Genomic DNA, 17,259 nt, shown 5'->3' on the forward strand with positions numbered 1-17,259 from the left:
AAGAAGGAAGGTCCTCTCATGGACTGATAACTGGTTAAAAGACAGGAAAGAAAGGATAGGAATAAATGGTCAGTTTTCAGAAGGGAGAGACGTAACTAGTGATGTCCCCCAAGGGTCCATACTGGACCAATCCCATTCAACCTATTTATAAATGATCTGGACAAAGGGGTAAACAATGAGGTGGCAAAATTTGCAGATGATACTAAATTGAAGAAAGTTACGAACAAAGTAGACTGTGAAGAGTTTCAAATGGATCTCACAAAAGTAGGTGACTAGACAACAAAATGGCAAATGAATTTTAATGTTGATAAACACAAAGTAATGCACATTGGAAAAAAATCCAAGTATACATATAAAATGATGGGAACTAATTTAGCTATAAACCCTCCAGACAGATGTTGAAATTATTGTGGATAGTGTAAAGATGTTAAGAAGTGGGTAACTGACTAATCATGTACTCAATACAATTTGTATCGACTACATGATTAGTCGATAAGGGGCCCTGCTACGGCTCTGCACCTTAAACGTAGTAAGAGCCATTTAAAAGGCAGAGCTGCAGCAGAGGACACTGCACGAGCCGGGTCGCAGCTGTTCCAACTCACACTGGGTCCTGGACCACTGTTGGCCAGGGGACTCTTACTACATGTAAAAAGCAGAGGTGTAGAGGTTCGGGACCCGGCGTGAGCTGGGACTCAACAGTCCCAGTTTGCAGCAGCTCCCCTGCTGCGGCTCTGCCTTTTAAAAGTAGTAAGAGCTGGGCAGCTTTTACTACGTTTAAAAGGCAGAGCCACAGCGGGGGTAGGTCCAGGACCCAACGCGAGCTTGTGCTGGGTCCTGGATCGCTGCGCCTCTGCCTCACCTGCCGGCTTTTAAGCTGGCTCCCCCCAGCATCAGCTCCTACACCCCCCACCCTCCGATACAGAGGCAGCAAGGCGGAGGGAAGCGAGGAGTGGAGTAGTGACTCCACTGCCAATGAGCCTGGGTTTGTCGGTTAGTCGACGGCTCTAACCCGCCGGGCGGGCGGACAGACATCCACGCTGAGCGCAGCGCAGCCCAACCAGCCAGCAGGCGGGCAGCCAGGGAATAGCCTAGGGCCGGGCTCGCCAGCATCCGGCCTTGGAGCTTCCGGCGCAGGACACAAAGGGAGACGTGGGGAATTCTCTCCGGAGGATGGAATGCCGATTGTGACGTCACAATGACCACGTGTGTGCCGCGTGGTGGCTGAAGCCCCCCTGGCAGCCCCGCTTCTCGCCGCATCCTGACTCCCGGGGTGGCCTCATCTCCCAAAACATGTATGGGGGGGGGGGGTCTGATGGGGGAGGGATTCCTGCCCCCCCCCGCCAGGCCCGGGGGTGGGGGGGGCTGCCTCTTGACAAACCCCACCCCCTGGGCACGCGCAGCGGGGGGGGGGGATGAACCAGCCCCGCCCGGTCCCCACGCAAACCCGGCGGCCCACAGAGCCCGGCCCGAGCCGCCCCCCGCCTGGCGCATGCGTGGAGTCGCCGCACGGTCACTTCCGGCGCGGGAAGGAGTGCTTCCGGGTTAGCCTCCCCCCCCAACCACTGTGTGCCCGGCTAGACTCGGCTTTCCGGCGTGTGGAGCCTTCTCGGGCCACCCCCACGTGACCCACGCGAGAGCCCCGCCCCCTCCCCTGCGGGTCTCCCGCCCCCCCTCCGCGTGGAACGCCCCTCCCCCCACGCGTGACCATGTCCACGCTCTTCCCCTCGCTGCTGCCGCGCGTCACCGAATCGCTCTGGTTCAACCTGGACCGGCCCTGCGTGGACGAGAACGAGCTGCAGCAGCAGGAGCAGCAGCACCAGGCCTGGGTGAGCCCCCCCCCCGGCACAGGGACCCCCCCCCGGACTCCGGCAGCCTGGGTGAGCCCCCCCCCGCCACAGGGACCCCCCCCGGGCTCCCGCAGCCTGGGTGAGCCCCCCCCCCCGGCACAGGGACCCCCCCCGGACTCCGGCAGCCTGGGTGAGCCCCCCCCCCGCCACAGGGACCCCCCCCGGGCTCCCGCAGCCTGGGTGAGCCCCCCCCCGGCACAGGGACCCCCCCGGACTCCGGCAGCCTGGGTGAGCCCCCCCCCCCGGCACAGGGACCCCCCCGGACTCCGGCAGCCTGGGTGAGCCCCCCCCCCCGCACAGGGACCCCCCCGGCTCCGGCAGCCTGGGTGAGCCCCCCCCCGGCACAGGGACCCCCCCCGGACTCCGGCAGCCTGGGTGACCCCCCCCCCCCGCACAGGGACCCCCCCCCGGCTCCGGCAGCCTGGGTGACCCCCCCCCCCCGGCACAGGGACCCCCCCCCCGGACTCCGGCAGCCTGGGTGAGCCCCCCCCCCGCACAGGGACCCCCCCCGGCTCCGGCAGCCTGGGTGACCCCCCCCCGGCACAGGGACCCCCCCCGGACTCCGGCAGCCTGGGTGAGCCCCCCCCCCCCCCGGCACAGGGACCCCCCCCCGGCTCCGGCAGCCTGGATGAGCCCCCCCCCCCGTGCTCCAGCAGCCTGGGTGAGCCCCCCTCCCGGCACAGGGACCCCCCCCCCCGTGCTCCGGCAGCCTGGGTGAGCCCCCCTCCCGGCACAGGGACCCCCCCCCCCCGTGCTCCGGCAGCCTGGGTGAGCCCCCCTCCCGGCACAGGGACCCCCCCCCCCCGTGCTCCGGCAGCCTGGGTGAGCCCCCCTCCCGGCACAGGGACACCCCCCCCGTGCTCCGGCAGCCTGGGTGAGCCCCCCCCGGCACAGGGACCCCCCCCCCCCGTGCTCCGGCAGCCTGGGTGAGCCCCCCCGGCACAGGGACCCCCCCCCCCGGGCTCCAGCAGCCTGGGTGCACAGTGGGGTCCCAGGCAGGGGTGGGACTGGTGAGCCCTCCAGGGCTGGAGCAGCTCCCCGGCTGTTCCGGACTAGGGCCGCCAAAATGCATTGAATTAAGTAATTGTGAAATTCAGCGGTTACAGGGGGACGGGGTCGCTCCACGGGATGTGGCGTGCATAGGGAGCTGTAGGGTCCCAGACCTCTGGACAGTCCAAGCCCATTTTAAGCTGGGACATAGGGTCCAAGCCCTTGTGTGCCAGAAGTTCTCTGGATATATCCCAGAGTTCCTTGGGGCAACCGCCTTAGTCCTACCTATGCTGACAATCTGTGATACAGACGATTGCAATCTGTTGCAAACAGAAGCCACTCTCCCCTTTGGAAGGAGTTCAGGTCAGCATTAAGCCATTGTCTGCAAGCACATTAAGAACAGGTCTATGCTAGACCTGGCCGGTCAGCTTCAGGTACGCAACTCCAGCTACGTAAATAGCATAGCTGGAGTCGACCTTAGCTTGGCACTGTCTCCACAGCAGAGTTCGATGGGAGAAGATGCTCCTGTCAACTTCCCTTACCCTTCACAAATCAAAAAGTTCCAGTGCCAACTGGGGGCATCCTCTGCATTTGATTTAGTGGGGCCTTACTAAATCAAATGCCAGAAGATCAATCTCTAATCAAAAGAAACTTTGCCTCATTTCAAAAAAGATATCTTGGCATTGAAAGAAGTTCAGAAAAGCGCAACAGAAATGATTAGGGTTGTGGAATGCCTGCCACATGAGGAGAGGTTAATAAGTTTGGGACTTTTCAGCTTGGAAAGACAGATGAAGGGTGGATATGATAGAGGTTTATAAAATCATGACTTATCTGGACAAAGTGAATAAAGAAGAGTTGTGGGAAGGAGTAAATACCACAAGAACTAGGAGTCACCAAATGAAACTAAAAGGTGAAAGGTTTAAAACAAAAGGAAGTACTTCTTCACACAGTGCAGAATCAACCTGTGAAACTCCTTGCCAGAGCATGTTGTAAAGTCCAAGATTATAACAGGATTCAAAAAAGAATTAGATAAAGTCATGGAGGTTAGGTCCATAAATGGATGGGTAGGAATGGTGTCCCTAGCCTCTGTTTGTCAGAAGCTGGAAATGGATGAGAGGGGAGGGATCACTTGATTCCCTGCTCTGTTCATTCCCTCAGGGGCACCTGGCCTTGGCCACTATTGGCAGATAGGATACGGGCCTAGATGGTCCTTTGGTCTGACCGAATATGGCCGTTCTTGTGTTCCTGGTAACTAGCACAGCCAGATTTTGGTGTGAGGCATGTAACACAAGACAACATTTTAAGCAGTCCCACCCAGAAGTGGCTGCATTTCAGCAGCAGGTAAAATGATCTTTATCCTTGAATCTTCCATGACCCGAGAACTGCAGGTTACTTAACAACTGGCATAATGGATCATTCAATCGCTTTATCTTCTCTGGTATCCTGCTTCTGCCAACAGCTGCTCCCAGAGGTGTTAAAGGGTATATTGTGCAATATCTTCCTGGAGAAAACCACGGCTGATTTTTATCCCCTTCAGACAGTTGATTTGCAGGATACTGTGCTTACATGTTACACAACATTGGTGTTTTCAGACTGACGTTCCTTTGTATTTCCCCTCCCCCTCACAGCTGCAGAGTATAGCAGAAAAAGACAATAATTTGGTCCCTATAGGAAAACCTGCCTCGGAGGTAAGAATCGGATGCCCTGTTCTGCGCTGTGGGGTTTTGGTTGTTAAGAAGGGAAGACAGAGACCTGGAGGTTGTGCGGTTAATGAGCCAGTGTGCTGGGTTTTTCACTCAATAAACAAGTCACGCTGAGGTTTTATTTGGGAGGGGAACTTAGTGTTTGTTTCATACTAGCCAGTTGGGAAGCAGGGGGAATCGGTCCTGCTCCTGGCAGGAGATGGGAAGCCTTGGAGGGATCAAAAAGGGCACTGGGTGCTGTATCCTGGGGGAGAGCCAAGGGAGTTGTAGGGCAAGCCCACCCCACAGCAGCACCTCCTGTCCTTCATGACTGGGCTCCACTCCCTGTTCAGAGCATTGCAACATGACTCACGGGATCGCAGTGCCAATGAGGCTTGGCCCATCTGTTCCTCTGTTGTGGTGCCCAACGGGTAGTTGCCTCAACCTTGTATACCAGGTGCAGTGTTCAGAGCAAAGGAGCGGGCCCAGCTGTCTCTGCGAATGTGTCTTACTCTCTCTAGAGCTGCCACTAGAGGGCGTAGGAACACTCTGTCCATGGATGAATGCGGAGTCCGCTCCAGATAGACACTCCCAGTGATCTGCACCTGCCTCCCCTCCCTCTGAGTGGGAGCACCAAGGAGACCCCATACTCAGCCCCTCAGGCTCACTGTTCTTGCTAGCTCCCTCTTCTGGAAGCAGGGAGGTTCCTTGACAGGAAGTGGGGTGCATGGGGAGTGATCTGATGGTGCTCTGCATCTCTCCTGTGGTCGGTAGTGATGCTGTTCCTGCGTGGCTCTAGTGCCGAGTGTGGAGGGAATGTCTCCAGTTCCCCAGCAGGGGCGCTGAGCTGCTAAGGTGGGGGTGAAACGACAGGCTGGGAGAGATCTGTGGGCCCTGATGGGCGGGTGAGTGCGCCCTGAGCGAGCTGACGACTGGGTGCTAGTGCAGGGGGCTCTGGGCCAGAGGCTCGGTTGATTCACAGTCTAAGGAAGACAAGAGCAGCAGAGCCTGGGACCGTCGGGTCTCGAAGCGGAGCGAGGGCTAGCTGCAGAACGGTGCTGCACTGGGCTGACAGCTGTGGGTTACCCTGGTGTCTGCAGCATTACGATGAGGAGGAGGAGGAGGATGACGAAGATGACGAAGACAGCGAAGAGGATTCTGAGGATGACGAGGACATGCAGGACATGGATGAGATGAACGATTACAACGAGTCCCCGGATGACGGGGAGATCAATGAGGTATGGGGGGGAAGCAGCTGGTGTGTGGGAAGACCCCAGTGCATGGGGAGGTGCACAGAGCGGTGGCTGGGGAGAGACACACCACCCGCTACCTCCATCCACTGACTGCTGAATGGCAGCAGTACCCAAGCAGGCTCCTGGGGAGCAGGCCAGGTCCATCTGGGCATTTCCCTTTCCCTGTCCCCCCAAATTTCACATGGGAATGAGCCTGCCTCGTCATCCAATCCCAGTTCCACGCACTAGCTCTTATCCGGTGGCACAGCCTGCACAGATCCCTTGCCAGCACCTAATAGAACACCCCCCACACCATTCCAGGGGTCTGCCGGCAGGCTCCTTTCACTGCCCTTCTGGCAAATCTCCCCTGCGGGCACCCTGGTGGGAGTCAGGGGAGCTCCAGGGATTGGTGGTGTTTCCGGAGGCTGGCAGTAATGCCGAGCTGTCTCCGGTGAGCTTTCTAGTCACGCCCCCGTGAGCTGGGGCATGTTGCGTGCCCAGTCTGACAGACAGAAGCACGAGGAGGTTAACCTGTACCAAGTCACTTAGCGCCGGAGCTGACAAGAGAACCCAAGAGTCCTGCCTCCCATTTCCAGTCTCCCCCCCACCAGTGTTCTGTATAAGCTGAGCGCTTGAGCAGCTGCCCAACTGATTGGCAGAGCTCCCACAGCTGGTGGTGCACATCTGCACATGCCTCAGTGCCCATAAAATATATTCCAGAACATTAGAGGGAACATTGCCCCACACCACCTGCCGTCCTCTCTGGGGGATAGCTGCTGGGAATGGACTTGCTAAAGCTGAGGGACTAGCCGTCTTGTTTCATTTGCCCAAGGTGGACATGGAAGGAGCTGAGCAAGACCAAGACCAGTGGATGATCTGACCCAGCAGCAGCTTGACCAGGTTAAAGGCTGCTGGCATCCGCTGGAGCTGAAGGAGGGTGGTAGAGCCCTCCGTCTGGCTCGGCGTGGCCAGTGGGCGTCATGGGCTGGCTCGGTCAGTGCAGGGTCTGATGGACAGCAGCACATAGGGAAGGGCCCCCTCTGCCGTCCGTCTCATGGTGATTTTATGAACGGTGCATGGAACAGAATCTGATTGAGCTTCGGGCCCCGCAATGGAGCCGGCTGGAGAGACGCTTTTGTCACGGTGCCTACGCATGTTGCTGCCTGTGCCAGGGCAGCTCCTGTTGCCCACCCGCTCTGCATGGGATCACGGGCGGCCGGTGTGGGATGGAGTGGCCGGGGCTGGCTTTGTGCGTCTCCGGCTCTCTCAGAAATGTGGGGGTTTCCCAATAAATAACACATAGAAACAATTCTTTGAGGCTTTTTATTAGTAGTATTCCAGTAGCGCCTTGCAGCCCACTCGAGATCAAGGCCCCAGCGTGCTGGGTGTGCGGTACGTTTACCTGGCAAGAGGCAGTCTGTGCGTCACATAAACGGGCATCTCCCTAGCGTAGAGCCAGTGACCCGGGAACGGGTCTCAGATCACCTAATGGAAAGCAGCTGGGATGCTCCCCCGTCATTTCATTCCCATGGTGACCCATCAGAGAGCACTTGACAAACCTGAATGTAATGTCAGACTGCTCAGACCTGTCGTGCTGGGCCCAGGAAATCCCCAGGCCAGGCAGCTTAGCTCAGCTGGGCCATGGCTTTGTTACAGTCCAAGGAGCAGACAAAACCTGCATGTTTCTCGTGGGTTGGCTCACATGGCCGCGTCTGCTCAGCACATTGCAGTCAGGATGCCCTAACACAGGGGTCTCCAACCTTCTTACACCCAAGGTCACTTTTTAAATGTCAGGGGAAGCTGGGATCCACCCCACCCCTTCCTTGAGGCCCTGCCTTCTCCAATCTCCTCTCACTTGCTGTCCCCAGCCCTTACTCGCTCTCACTGGGTTGAGACAGGAGATGCAGACTCCGGGGTGGGAATGAGGGATTTGGGTGTGGGAAGGGGCGAGAGGTGCAAGCTCTGGGAGGGAATTTGGGTGCAGGAGGAGGTGGAGAAGGGGATGCTGGCTTAGGGAGGGGGCTCCTGGCCGGAGAGGGTTGGGATCAGGTGGAGGGTTGAGGTGCTGAGCAAGCCACGGGCTTGTGGAAGTGGGGGTGCAGGAGTTTGAGTGGCCATGTATGAGGGTCTCCGAGCAGGGGGGTTGGGAGTGTGATGGGCTCAGGATGCAGATTTGCGGTATGTGGATGAGTGTTGTGGAAGAAGACTGGGGGTTTGGGGATGTGAGTGGCTCAGGGCAGGGGGTTCAGGTGTATGACGGGCTCAGGCTTGGGGTCTATGGGGGGTGCAGGAGGGTTATGATGCTCTGGCCAGACAGGGGCTTGGCCCCAATTGGGGGCTTGTTGGTCAGGCTTCATTTTTAAATAAAATATGATGTCCAACACAAAACATTTCAGCATTGTCTTTATGGCAGGGGCGGGGAACCTGTTTTGCATCAGGGCCTCTGACCCACAGAAAAATCAGTTGGGGACCACACAAGTGAGATGCAAAAAAAAAACCTCCAAAACCCCCCAAGCCTCACTGATGTGGCCCTCAACTGAGACACCTCATTTCCCCCGGCACTCCAGCCCCATGGAGGGAGCGGAGAGGGTAGGTAGGGCTGAGGTTCAAGGCCTCAGGCCAGATTAACTCTTCTGGGATTACAGAGTTAGTGGATTTTGTGGGTCCCTCTACACTCTGAGCATGGGGGGGGGGGCAAAAATGAGGGATCCAGTGTGGGACTGGGCTGCTAGTGAGTGGAATAGGAATGGGACTGCAGAATGTGGGTGGAAAGTAGAGTACAGGAGCAAGCTGGGGATAGGTGTCTGGCCAGGAGGGAGGTGGCAGGACTAGGGCGCTGGTGCATGTCTGGCCAGGAGCAGGATGCTGGTGGGGGTCTGACCAGGGAGCAGCAGCAGGGTCTTGGGGTCAGAGTGCTGATAGGGGTCTGGCCAGGAGGGAGGGAACAGGGTGGTGGGGGGGAGTTGGCCAGGGGGAGGGGGCAGGGGTACCTCGGCTGGCATCATATTTCATGCTAAACACTGCCTTGTATTGCCATTGCATACGGTCAGAGTTAAGGTTACAGACTGTCATGTAACCTTTTGTGATGTATTGAAATATCCTGTCTGGAGGGTGTCCTGACTTTCAAAGGCTGAGAGAGATGTATCCCTGGAGTGTTTGTCAATGGGGTTGAGGAAACTTGTAGCACAGAGCAATGAAATGACTAGCCCAGTGAGCCAGGAACAGAGCCCCAATGTCCTGTCACCCTCGGCTGGTATGTTCTCCAGCCTGCTCAGGGAAGCCAGCTGACTGGCTGGTTCGCCTGGGTAGAGTCACTAGGCCATGCTGCTCAGGCCTCTCTCCAAATCCCAGCTGAGTCAAAGGGTTCCAATGGCCCTGGGTAACCCACATTGCCCCTACGTGAATGGTGCTCATCGTAGCCAGCCTGCAGGAGGCTGAGCAGAGAGCTTGGCGCAGATGGGGAAAGGGGGTTGTTTCCTAGTGCAGATGCCTGCTGCAGGCTGTGTTGCCGTGTGCAGAGGGTGGGCCCAGCGCTGCATAGAAACCCAGGAAAGAGACAGGCCCTGCCCTAGGAGACACCAGGAAGCCCAGAGGAAGGGCTGGGCTGCTCTCTACTCACCCTTTAAACCTCAAGCATGGGAAAGTTTGGGGAGGGATTTAAAAGGATGGGATGGAGCTAGGCCTAGGGGCCCGGGTGTAGGAAAAGGCCTGAAGACAGGAGCAGTGCTGGAGCAGTAAGATGGGGAGCAACTGGGAGCAGACAAAACCTCGGAGTGGGATGTGCACTGGCGTGCATTAGTGGGTGCTCATTCATACAGGGCATGTGGCCAGGGAGGGAGAATCGCCTTCATTCACCAACAGTGCAGCGTGTGGGTAGCTTGCATGGACCTGCTGGTGTAAATGCAGAGTACTCCACTGGAGTCACTCTGGATTTACTCCAGTGGAGATGAGAGCACAGTCTGACTCCTGGCTGTCCACATACAGACAGAGCAGAGACGGGCCCACGTGCACAGCTGGCTCAGCATGGCGAAGCTGAACACATGGACTTAGCCGCAAGGTTTTGCATCTCTGCCTGGCCACGCAGAGGCAGCCTCGCCTCATCTGCAGGAGCTCAAGCCAGGCCGGTGTAGGTGAGCTCAGCCATGCCGTCGGGGATGGCCCGGAAGTACTCCAGGCTGGTCCTATGCATCTTGCACTGGTACTTGCCACAGGTCTTGACGTACTGCAGGAAGTGGGGTGCCCCGGGGAAGATGACGTTGTCAGCCAGGATGGTGGCTCCCTCGAGCAGCAGGCCGTGGGCCTCCAGAAGCTGGAGGTCCCGCAGGTAGCAGCGCTTCCAGTGGTCCATGAAGACAAAGTCGGCTTTGAGCAGGCCGTACTTCTCCTTCAGCTGCGGGATCACTTCCTCTGAGGCGCCCACGATCAGCTCCACCTGTGCTGGGGAGAAGTGGGGGGGGGTTTGCACTCTGTATGGCACCCCAACTAACAGCATGTCCCCCCCACTGCAGGATCCCATAGCACGGTGCAAACCAAGGGGCCAACCTGCCTGGGATCAGCCCTTTAAAATGCATCTGGCTCTGGGGCAGAATGTGGCAGCTTTTCGACAGCCAACAGGAATGCCACACGGCTGTTTGAGACAGGAACTGGAGAGGAATAGCTCAGCCAGATGAAACCCCAGGAGGACTGGAGGCAATTGGCACTTAGAGCACACAGTCTGGGCTAAATTCTGTGTCGGCCAAATTCCAAGCCTAGGAATTCTGTTCTCCCGCCTGAAATTCCCCTAAGCTGGGTGCTGTAACCTTCACTCCCCCTTCCCTCCCTCCCCTCCGGCGCTAGCGCAGAAAGGCTGCCGGGGTCTGCCCCGAGAGCTGCTCTGTCCTGGCAGCCTCTTTTCACCAAGGCTAGTTCAGAATAAGCTGGGAGATCGGCCATGCCTCTATTCTCTGGGAAGGGCACTGGGGGAGGGAGCTACTCACAGTGTCCTCGTCGAAGCCCGCCAGGCGGATGACCTTCTCCGCCACGGCAGCGTTGCGTGGATCCATCTCCACAGTGTAGAGCCGGGCACCCAGGGGCAGAGACTGGGCCATGAGGATGGTGGCATAACCACAATAGGTGCCCAGCTCCAGCACGGTGAGTGGCGTGTTCTCATAGATCAGACGGTCCAGGATCTTTCCTAGAGGAAAGAAGGAGCCTCGTCAGGTCACCTCACTCTCCCCATGCCCCTTATCCCTGGTAATCCACCCGAGAGGTGAAAAAGCCTGATGGGGCCACCAGGGCTCCCAATCCATGACCAGAGAAAGCTTTCCCCTTGTGATCTATTCCCCAGAGCTCTGTGCTCTCCATGCTCCTAATGTGGGGATGGATGTAAAGCAAAGAGCGTTTAAATCACCAGATTTCATTGGCAAGCAGGAAATCTTGATTTAAATCTATTTCAATCATGTCTTTGCACTTGAAGTTGTTAGTTACTTTCCTCATGATTGTGTCTCTGGTTTGTTACCATCCAAACATGTTGATTTGCAAATAAATCTAGCCTCTACCTTAGCTGCTTTCTGCTAACCAAGGGCACATCTACACAGCAGGGCTAAAGCCGAAATAAGCTATGCAACTTGAGCTACGTCAATTGCATAGCTTAATTCGAAATAGCTTAATTCGGCTTTGGGCTCTGTACACAGCAGGAAGTCCGAGAAAGAGCACTCTACCTCTGACTTCCCTTATTCCTCGTGAAATGAGGGTTCCAGCAGTTGGAGTAAGAAGTCCTCCAGCTTGACATTATTTTGACATTGTCGAAATAGCTGCTTGTAGTGTAGATGCGGACTGTTACTTCAGAATAACTGACATTATTCCTAAATAACACTGCTGTGTAGACATACCCCGAGAGGCTAAACTACTTCTATACCCATTAATTTAAGCAATTACTTAGCTTTATTGGCATGTGTTCAGATTCTTAACTTACATTTTTTGTTGTTAGAAAATGGTGACTGATGTGTTGTTTCCTTTTACTATATGATTAACTTCTTTACTTGATGGCTACTTCTAGACTGCATCCCTTTTCCATAAAAGGGATGCAAATTAGACGTATCGCAATTGCAAATGAAGCGGGGATTTAAATCTCCCCCGCTTCATTAGCATAAAAATGGCAGCCGCTTTTTTTCGGCACGGAGCTTTGCCGGAAAAAAGCGCCAGTGTAGACACGGATCTTTTGGAAAATAAAGCCTTTTCCGAAAGATCCCTTATTTTAAGAGGGATAAGGGATCTTTCGAAAAAGGCTTTATTTTCCGAAAGATCCGCATCTACACTGGCACTTTTTTCCGGCAAAGCTCCGTACCGGAAAAAAGCGGCAGCCATTTTTATGCTAATGAAGCGGGGGAGATTTAAATCCCCGCTTCATTTGCAATTGCGATACATCTAATTTGCATCCCTTTTACAGAAAAGGGATGCAATCTAGATGTAGCCGATTTATATGAAGCTTTACTACTTGAACAGAAATTCACATTCAATTAATGCAGAAAACCAAAATTTAAATCTTTTAAAACTATAACTTCCTTAACTATACACGAGGAAAAATTTCAGAATATATTTTTTATTTAAAACTCACAGATCTACTAAACAAAGGAATTATGATTGTTCCTTCTTAAGTGGAGTGCTTTGCATTTGTCCTTATTAGGATGAAGTTTAATAAGGACAAATGCAAAGTACTCCACTTAGGAAGAAACAATCAGTTTCACACATACAAAATAAGAAGCTACTGTCTAGGAAGGAGTATGGCAGAAAGGGATCTAGGGCTCATAGTGGACCACAAGCTAAATATGTGTCAACAGTGTGATGCTGTTGCAAAATAAGCAAACATGATTCTGGGATGCATTAACAGGTGTGTTGTGAGCAAGACACAAGAAGTCATTCTTCCGCTTTACTCTGTGCTGATTGGACCTCATTTGGAGTCTTGTGTCCAGTTCTGGGCATCACATTTCAAGAAAGATGTGGAGAAATTGGAGAAGGTCCAGAGAAGAGCAACACAAATGATTAAAGGTCGAGAGAACAAGCTATGAGGCAAGGCTGAAGGAATTGGGCTTGTTTGGAAAGGAGAAGACTTGAGGGGGGACATGACAGTGGTTTTGGGGTATCTAAAAGGATGTCACAAGGAGGAGTGGGGAAATTTGTTCTCCTTGGCCTCTGACAACAGGACAAGAAGCAATGGGCTTAAATTGCAGCAAGGGAGGTTTAGGTTGGACATTAGGAAAAACTTCCTGACTGTCAGGATGGTTAAACACTGGAATAAATTGCCTAGGGAGGTTGTGGAATCTCCATCACTGGACATATTTAAGAGCAGGTTACATGGACACCTGTCAGGGATGATCTAGATGGTGCTTGGCCCTGCCATGAAGGCAGGGGACTGGACTCGACGATCTCTCAGGGTCCCTTCCAGTTCTAGTGTTCTATGATTCTATGATGTGCAGTCACTGAACAGAACTGATTGTTTCTGGTCACCATGTGCCTACAAGATTTTAGAACTATTTGAGCTCATCCTCTCATACCTAGTTTTTAGGCGGAGGTTGGACAATGATTACAAGCTTTCCTGCTTTTTCAGTCTCCCTTGGTTTGGGGACATTGAATGAATGAATCATTGAACTGAACTGGCTGAATACACAGAAGTAAAGCAAATATTTTCTTTGCACCGGCGGAAGAGAGCGCCGCTGTCACAAGCTGGCTTAGCGTTTCAGCAAACTCTGGCTCCCAGGTGCTTACCCTGTGATTTCTACCAGTTCAGTGATTTCGCTTTCTTTGAAGCTTGGCGCACTGCTTAATATTTTGTGTATTGAATTTAGATTAATTTAATACATTCCCAAGTGTAGGCCTTCCCGCAGGTTGTCAATTTCAAAATTAATTGTAAATCGGTTTATGTAAGTGAAAATAAAACCGTATTTTATTTACATAAAATCTTTTTTTAAAATAACCATCTCTTGTGAGCCACCCTGGCTCCCAGCCTCACCGTCTGGGCTACTCTTCCCCAGTCTCAGAGATCCTGCTCTTGGGACACTGTCCTTGCCTAAAAGTCCCACTTCCTCCCATTCCTCCCAGCTGGTTCTACGGGGGCGGAATGGCCTCGTGGTCAAGACGCAGGATTCGGCATTGGTGCTCCTACTCACCTCCCTACACTGCCAGTGGATTAGCTCTTTCCCCCGCTCTTCCTGTCCCTGTCAGGCGATGTTGCTGTGTGCTGTAGAACAGCTGCTCTGTTCCACCCCAGAGGCAGCTGCATTTCAGTGACATCCCCCTTACCTTTGTGGGGCCCCACGTTGCTGAGGTACTCGCAGTGGTAGCACCACTGGTCGAAGGTCTCGAGAATGTGCTGGGGGTCGCCAGGGATGGCGTGCGTGAGGACGTAGCGGAAGGCCCGCTCCTCCCGGGAGAGGCCCGTCAGGCAGTCCTGCAGTCGGCGCACCAGCACCGCCCGGTAGAACAGCAGGAAGTAGTGCCGATAGCGGATGATCAAGGTGACCAGGAAGGGGATGAAGGCGAGAGCAATGGCTGGGGAGACCATCCCAGCAGCTGATGGTGGGTGGGAGACCCACAGACTAAAGAACAAAGAGCAGGTGAGAGGCACAGCGTGCAGAGCCAACTGGGGGGGAGCGTAACCCGGTGGTCCAGAGGGATTACATATCCCCCTCGCACAGCTGGCCCAAGTCACAGGATAACAGCCTACTACTGCCACCAGTGATCCCACCCCCTTCGCTTGCTGCTTGTGAGCTCACTGGGACGAGACTGTCTTCCCACAGCTTTGGAAAACACCGTGAGAGCTGCCATAAGGGAGCCAAGGAATAACCCAGCTAATGGGGGCCTGTGGGGATCTTGAGGTCCCAGCTCTTCCCCGCCACCCTGCTGTCTCCTGCAGCAGAAGCAGAGCCCGGCTGCTTCGTGCCAGCAGCTGGCCACCGGTAGAGACCTTTCACAAGAGACAACTGGCCACAATAAACAGGGAACCCCGGGGGACAGTAGGTGCCCAGCCCAGGGAGATCTTGGGGTGCTGTCTGGCTGGGACTCATCTGGTGCTTTACACATTAACTTAACGGCCGTAACTCTTCTCAGGTAGGTGCAATCCCCCCCTCCCCCAAGTTGTAATTGGGGAAACTGAGGCACAAGTCCATTCCAGCCACAGACTCCCAACGTGAGTGTCTAATGTGAGGCACAAAACCCCTGAGGCTTCTTACGAGCTGGTTACCCCTCAGCACCCGCTGAAGCCGAGGGGTGCCGGGGCTGCTCTGCCCCTCGGGAGTTCAATGCCTTGCCCTGGGCTCCCAACTGAGCACCCCAAGTCAGTGGCTCACGTTGCCTCTTCTATTACAGCGGGGTCGGAAGCCACGGACACCCATGGGTCCGTTATCAGCCTCAGCGCTGGACACAGGCCCTTGCTCGCCCTCTAGCCCCACTGCCCCAGCGAGCGGCCCTCAGGCTGGCTGCTCAGCAGAGGGGCTGCCTTGCTGGTGCAGGAAGCTCTCTGCAGCCCAACATCCAGGAGACACCGGCCCCTCCAGCTGTCCCCTTGCTGCAGAGTCATCCCCAAAGCTCGGCGCCTGTGGATTTCCCAGGCCTGCGGGGCCAGGGAGACGGTTTCAGCCCACGGGACCGGTCTACAGCAACTCTTTGCAGCGAAGGGTGAGCTGACAGCGTGCCTGGGTTCTGCTCTTGGCTACGGCAGTGCGGGGCCCGGGTCTCCCCAGGCCATGGTGCGATTGTGGGCGTCACCGAGAGCAGGCACTCGCCTGGAGCGGTTTAAATGAACCCCGAGAGCCTCCTTCACACAAGAAGACTCAGGGGGAGGGGGGATCAAGCCTTCTCCTACACACAGGCCCAGTCTGGCTTTCTGTTAGCAAGCTCCTTGGGAGTCGCTCCAGCACCAGGGGCCCTCGGGGAGTGCTGAGCAGCCCAGCGCTAGCCCCTCTGCAGCCCAAGGGTGCAGGGAACCCCTTGGAGCTCTGGCAGGTCTCAGCAGGAAGGCAGCCAAGGGGAATGAGGCCAGTCCTTGGATGGCATGGGCGTAGGGCGGAGAGCGGCTGGGTCCCTGAATCCCTGGGCTGGCAGAGGTAGTGTAGCGCGCCCAGCTGCCTGTGCCCCCAGCCTGCCCCGCTCTGTTCAGAGTCAACATCTCCGTCCGTCTGCCTCCCCCCGACACGTTCGCTCCCCCCTTCCCCGACACCGCCCCCTCCCGTCGCGCCAGTGGAGAAATGCTGCCTCTTGGATCTCTCCATAGCCAGCCTTGGGCCCCTCGCCACAGAACTGTTCCGAGGCCTTTGCCCCATCCCCCGGTATCTGCTGCCAATGTGTGTTCCTGCTGGGGCAGCCCCTGTCTCCCATGTTGCCTGTAGCTGGCATGAGGGGATCTGAGCTCCTACCTGTCTGTTCCTCACCAGCCAAGGGTGGGTCTGTGGTGCTTTTCGGAGCCTGCCCGGGCACCGCTGGCAGCGGCAGACCAGCCGCCCTCCCTCAGCCTCGCCACCCACTCAATTATTGATCGGTGTCACCGGAGACGCCGCAGGAGCGCAGCTCGGGTTACTGAGCAGGCCATGGCGCCTCCCCTTCACTGCAGAGCCCGCGATGCTGGGCCGAGCACCCTGACCGGAGCCAGTCTTAAGGGCAGGCCACGACCTCCCGAATCCTCCCCCCAGGTTTCCCTGGTTACTCCCCGACCCTTTTTTTTTTTTTGCTTGACAAATTTTTGTCCAGTATTTTTTTTTTTTTGAAACCATCTGGCAACCCTCCGGGCAAGCCAGGCAGTCACCCGGGGCTGCCAGTTGGTTAGGACCAGCCCTGGCCCTTTGCTGCGGATGCCCAGCAAAGAATTCCTCTTCTCAAGGGGCACCTCCATCATTTCCAGGGGCGCCCCGAGGACAGGGCAGCGGCCACACCGTGTCACACTGCCCGGGGGCCGGGAGGGGGGGAGCACAGGCCTGCAGGCAAAGCACAGTCTGCAGATGTTCCCGCCACGCCCGGGGATGTCCATGGCCCATCCAGTTTGCACCTGCCACTTTCCACGCTGGTGCTTTGGTATTTCACAGACCTGGGCTAATCTCCTGCCGGCTTCCCTGGGGAATCAGGGAAGGCGCAGGGCACAGCGTGTGCAGTTAGAAAGTCGGCAAGCCCGGGATCTAAGGACTTCCGGGTGGAACTACATCCGTGGGGAAGGTCTCCAGTGGGTCTCCTGGAGGGTTCTGCTCCGTTCTCTCCCTGGCCATGGCAAAGTCCATGCTGAGGAGGCGCCTCTCCGTGCCCAGCGGTAGCGAGACGCCGGCTCCGTCTCATTCCCTCAGCAAGCTCCTGCCATGGTCCCGTCCCCTCCCCCAGCGAACAGTTTGGGCCCGATTGGCCGGCGATGTCTCTGAACAGCCCCACTCATGCCGCACTGGTTTGCACCACGTCCAAACCTGGCCCCCTAGCTCTCCCTCCTGCGCTCCCAGGGGGACTAACCCTCCGGGCTGGCCACGACTCCCAGCTGGAGATGAGTCTAAGGAGAGG

General features: G+C 56.1%; 3 protein-coding genes across 4 annotated transcripts in view; 1 reads left to right on the plus strand and 2 right to left on the minus strand.

The window, feature by feature from the left end:
• The window catches only part of LOC102448282 (folate receptor alpha), a 55,675-nt gene extending 39,371 nt beyond the window's left edge, over nt 1-16,304 (minus strand). Inside the window, exon 1 of the mRNA XM_075919643.1 lies at nt 16,300-16,304. The gene's annotated coding sequence lies outside the window, so the exon portion shown is untranslated. The remainder of the gene's footprint in view (nt 1-16,299) is intronic.
• ANAPC15 (anaphase promoting complex subunit 15) lies at nt 1,492-7,060 on the plus strand. 2 transcript variants are annotated; one of them, XM_075919644.1, is made up of 4 exons: nt 1,492-1,877; nt 4,466-4,525; nt 5,620-5,757; nt 6,584-7,060. In XM_075919644.1, exons 1-4 carry the CDS (start codon nt 1,707-1,709, stop codon nt 6,629-6,631), a joined length of 417 nt encoding a protein of 138 aa, XP_075775759.1. In that variant the 5' UTR covers nt 1,492-1,706; the 3' UTR covers nt 6,632-7,060. The 2 variants fall into 2 exon arrangements, with proteins under 2 accessions (XP_075775759.1, XP_075775760.1); XM_075919645.1 differs by having other exon boundaries at nt 1,506-1,826.
• On the minus strand, nt 9,863-16,276 carry TOMT (transmembrane O-methyltransferase). The gene is made up of 4 exons (XM_014575350.3): nt 16,140-16,276; nt 14,029-14,324; nt 10,728-10,924; nt 9,863-10,183 (listed from the first exon to the last, which is right to left on the minus strand). Exons 2-4 carry the CDS (start codon nt 14,288-14,290, stop codon nt 9,863-9,865), a joined length of 780 nt encoding a protein of 259 aa, XP_014430836.1. The 5' UTR covers nt 14,291-14,324; nt 16,140-16,276.
• Nucleotides 16,305-17,259: the final 955 nt, after the last annotated feature.

Source organism: Pelodiscus sinensis, chromosome 1 (assembly GCF_049634645.1).
Source record: "Pelodiscus sinensis isolate JC-2024 chromosome 1, ASM4963464v1, whole genome shotgun sequence".
Classification (NCBI taxonomy): domain Eukaryota; kingdom Metazoa; phylum Chordata; order Testudines; family Trionychidae; genus Pelodiscus; species Pelodiscus sinensis.

What these genes read in the sequence shown, in the direction of transcription:
- ANAPC15 (XM_075919644.1), top strand. Translation starts at nt 1,707, where the DNA reads ATGTCCACGCTCTTCCCCTCGCTGCTGCCGCGCGTCACCGAATCGCTC. An exon ending in CCCGGACTCCGGCAGCCTGG is followed by an intron (nt 1,878 to 4,465) that starts GTGAGCCCCCCC and finishes TCCCCCTCACAG; the next exon opens with CTGCAGAGTATAGCAGAAAA. An exon ending in TAGGAAAACCTGCCTCGGAG is followed by an intron (nt 4,526 to 5,619) that starts GTAAGAATCGGA and finishes TGGTGTCTGCAG; the next exon opens with CATTACGATGAGGAGGAGGA.
- TOMT (XM_014575350.3), bottom strand. Translation starts at nt 14,290, where the DNA reads ATGGTCTCCCCAGCCATTGCTCTCGCCTTCATCCCCTTCCTGGTCACC. An exon ending in CAACGTGGGGCCCCACAAAG is followed by an intron (nt 10,925 to 14,028) that starts GTAAGGGGGATG and finishes TCTTTCCTCTAG; the next exon opens with GAAAGATCCTGGACCGTCTG. An exon ending in CGGGCTTCGACGAGGACACT is followed by an intron (nt 10,184 to 10,727) that starts GTGAGTAGCTCC and finishes TCCCCAGCACAG; the next exon opens with GTGGAGCTGATCGTGGGCGC.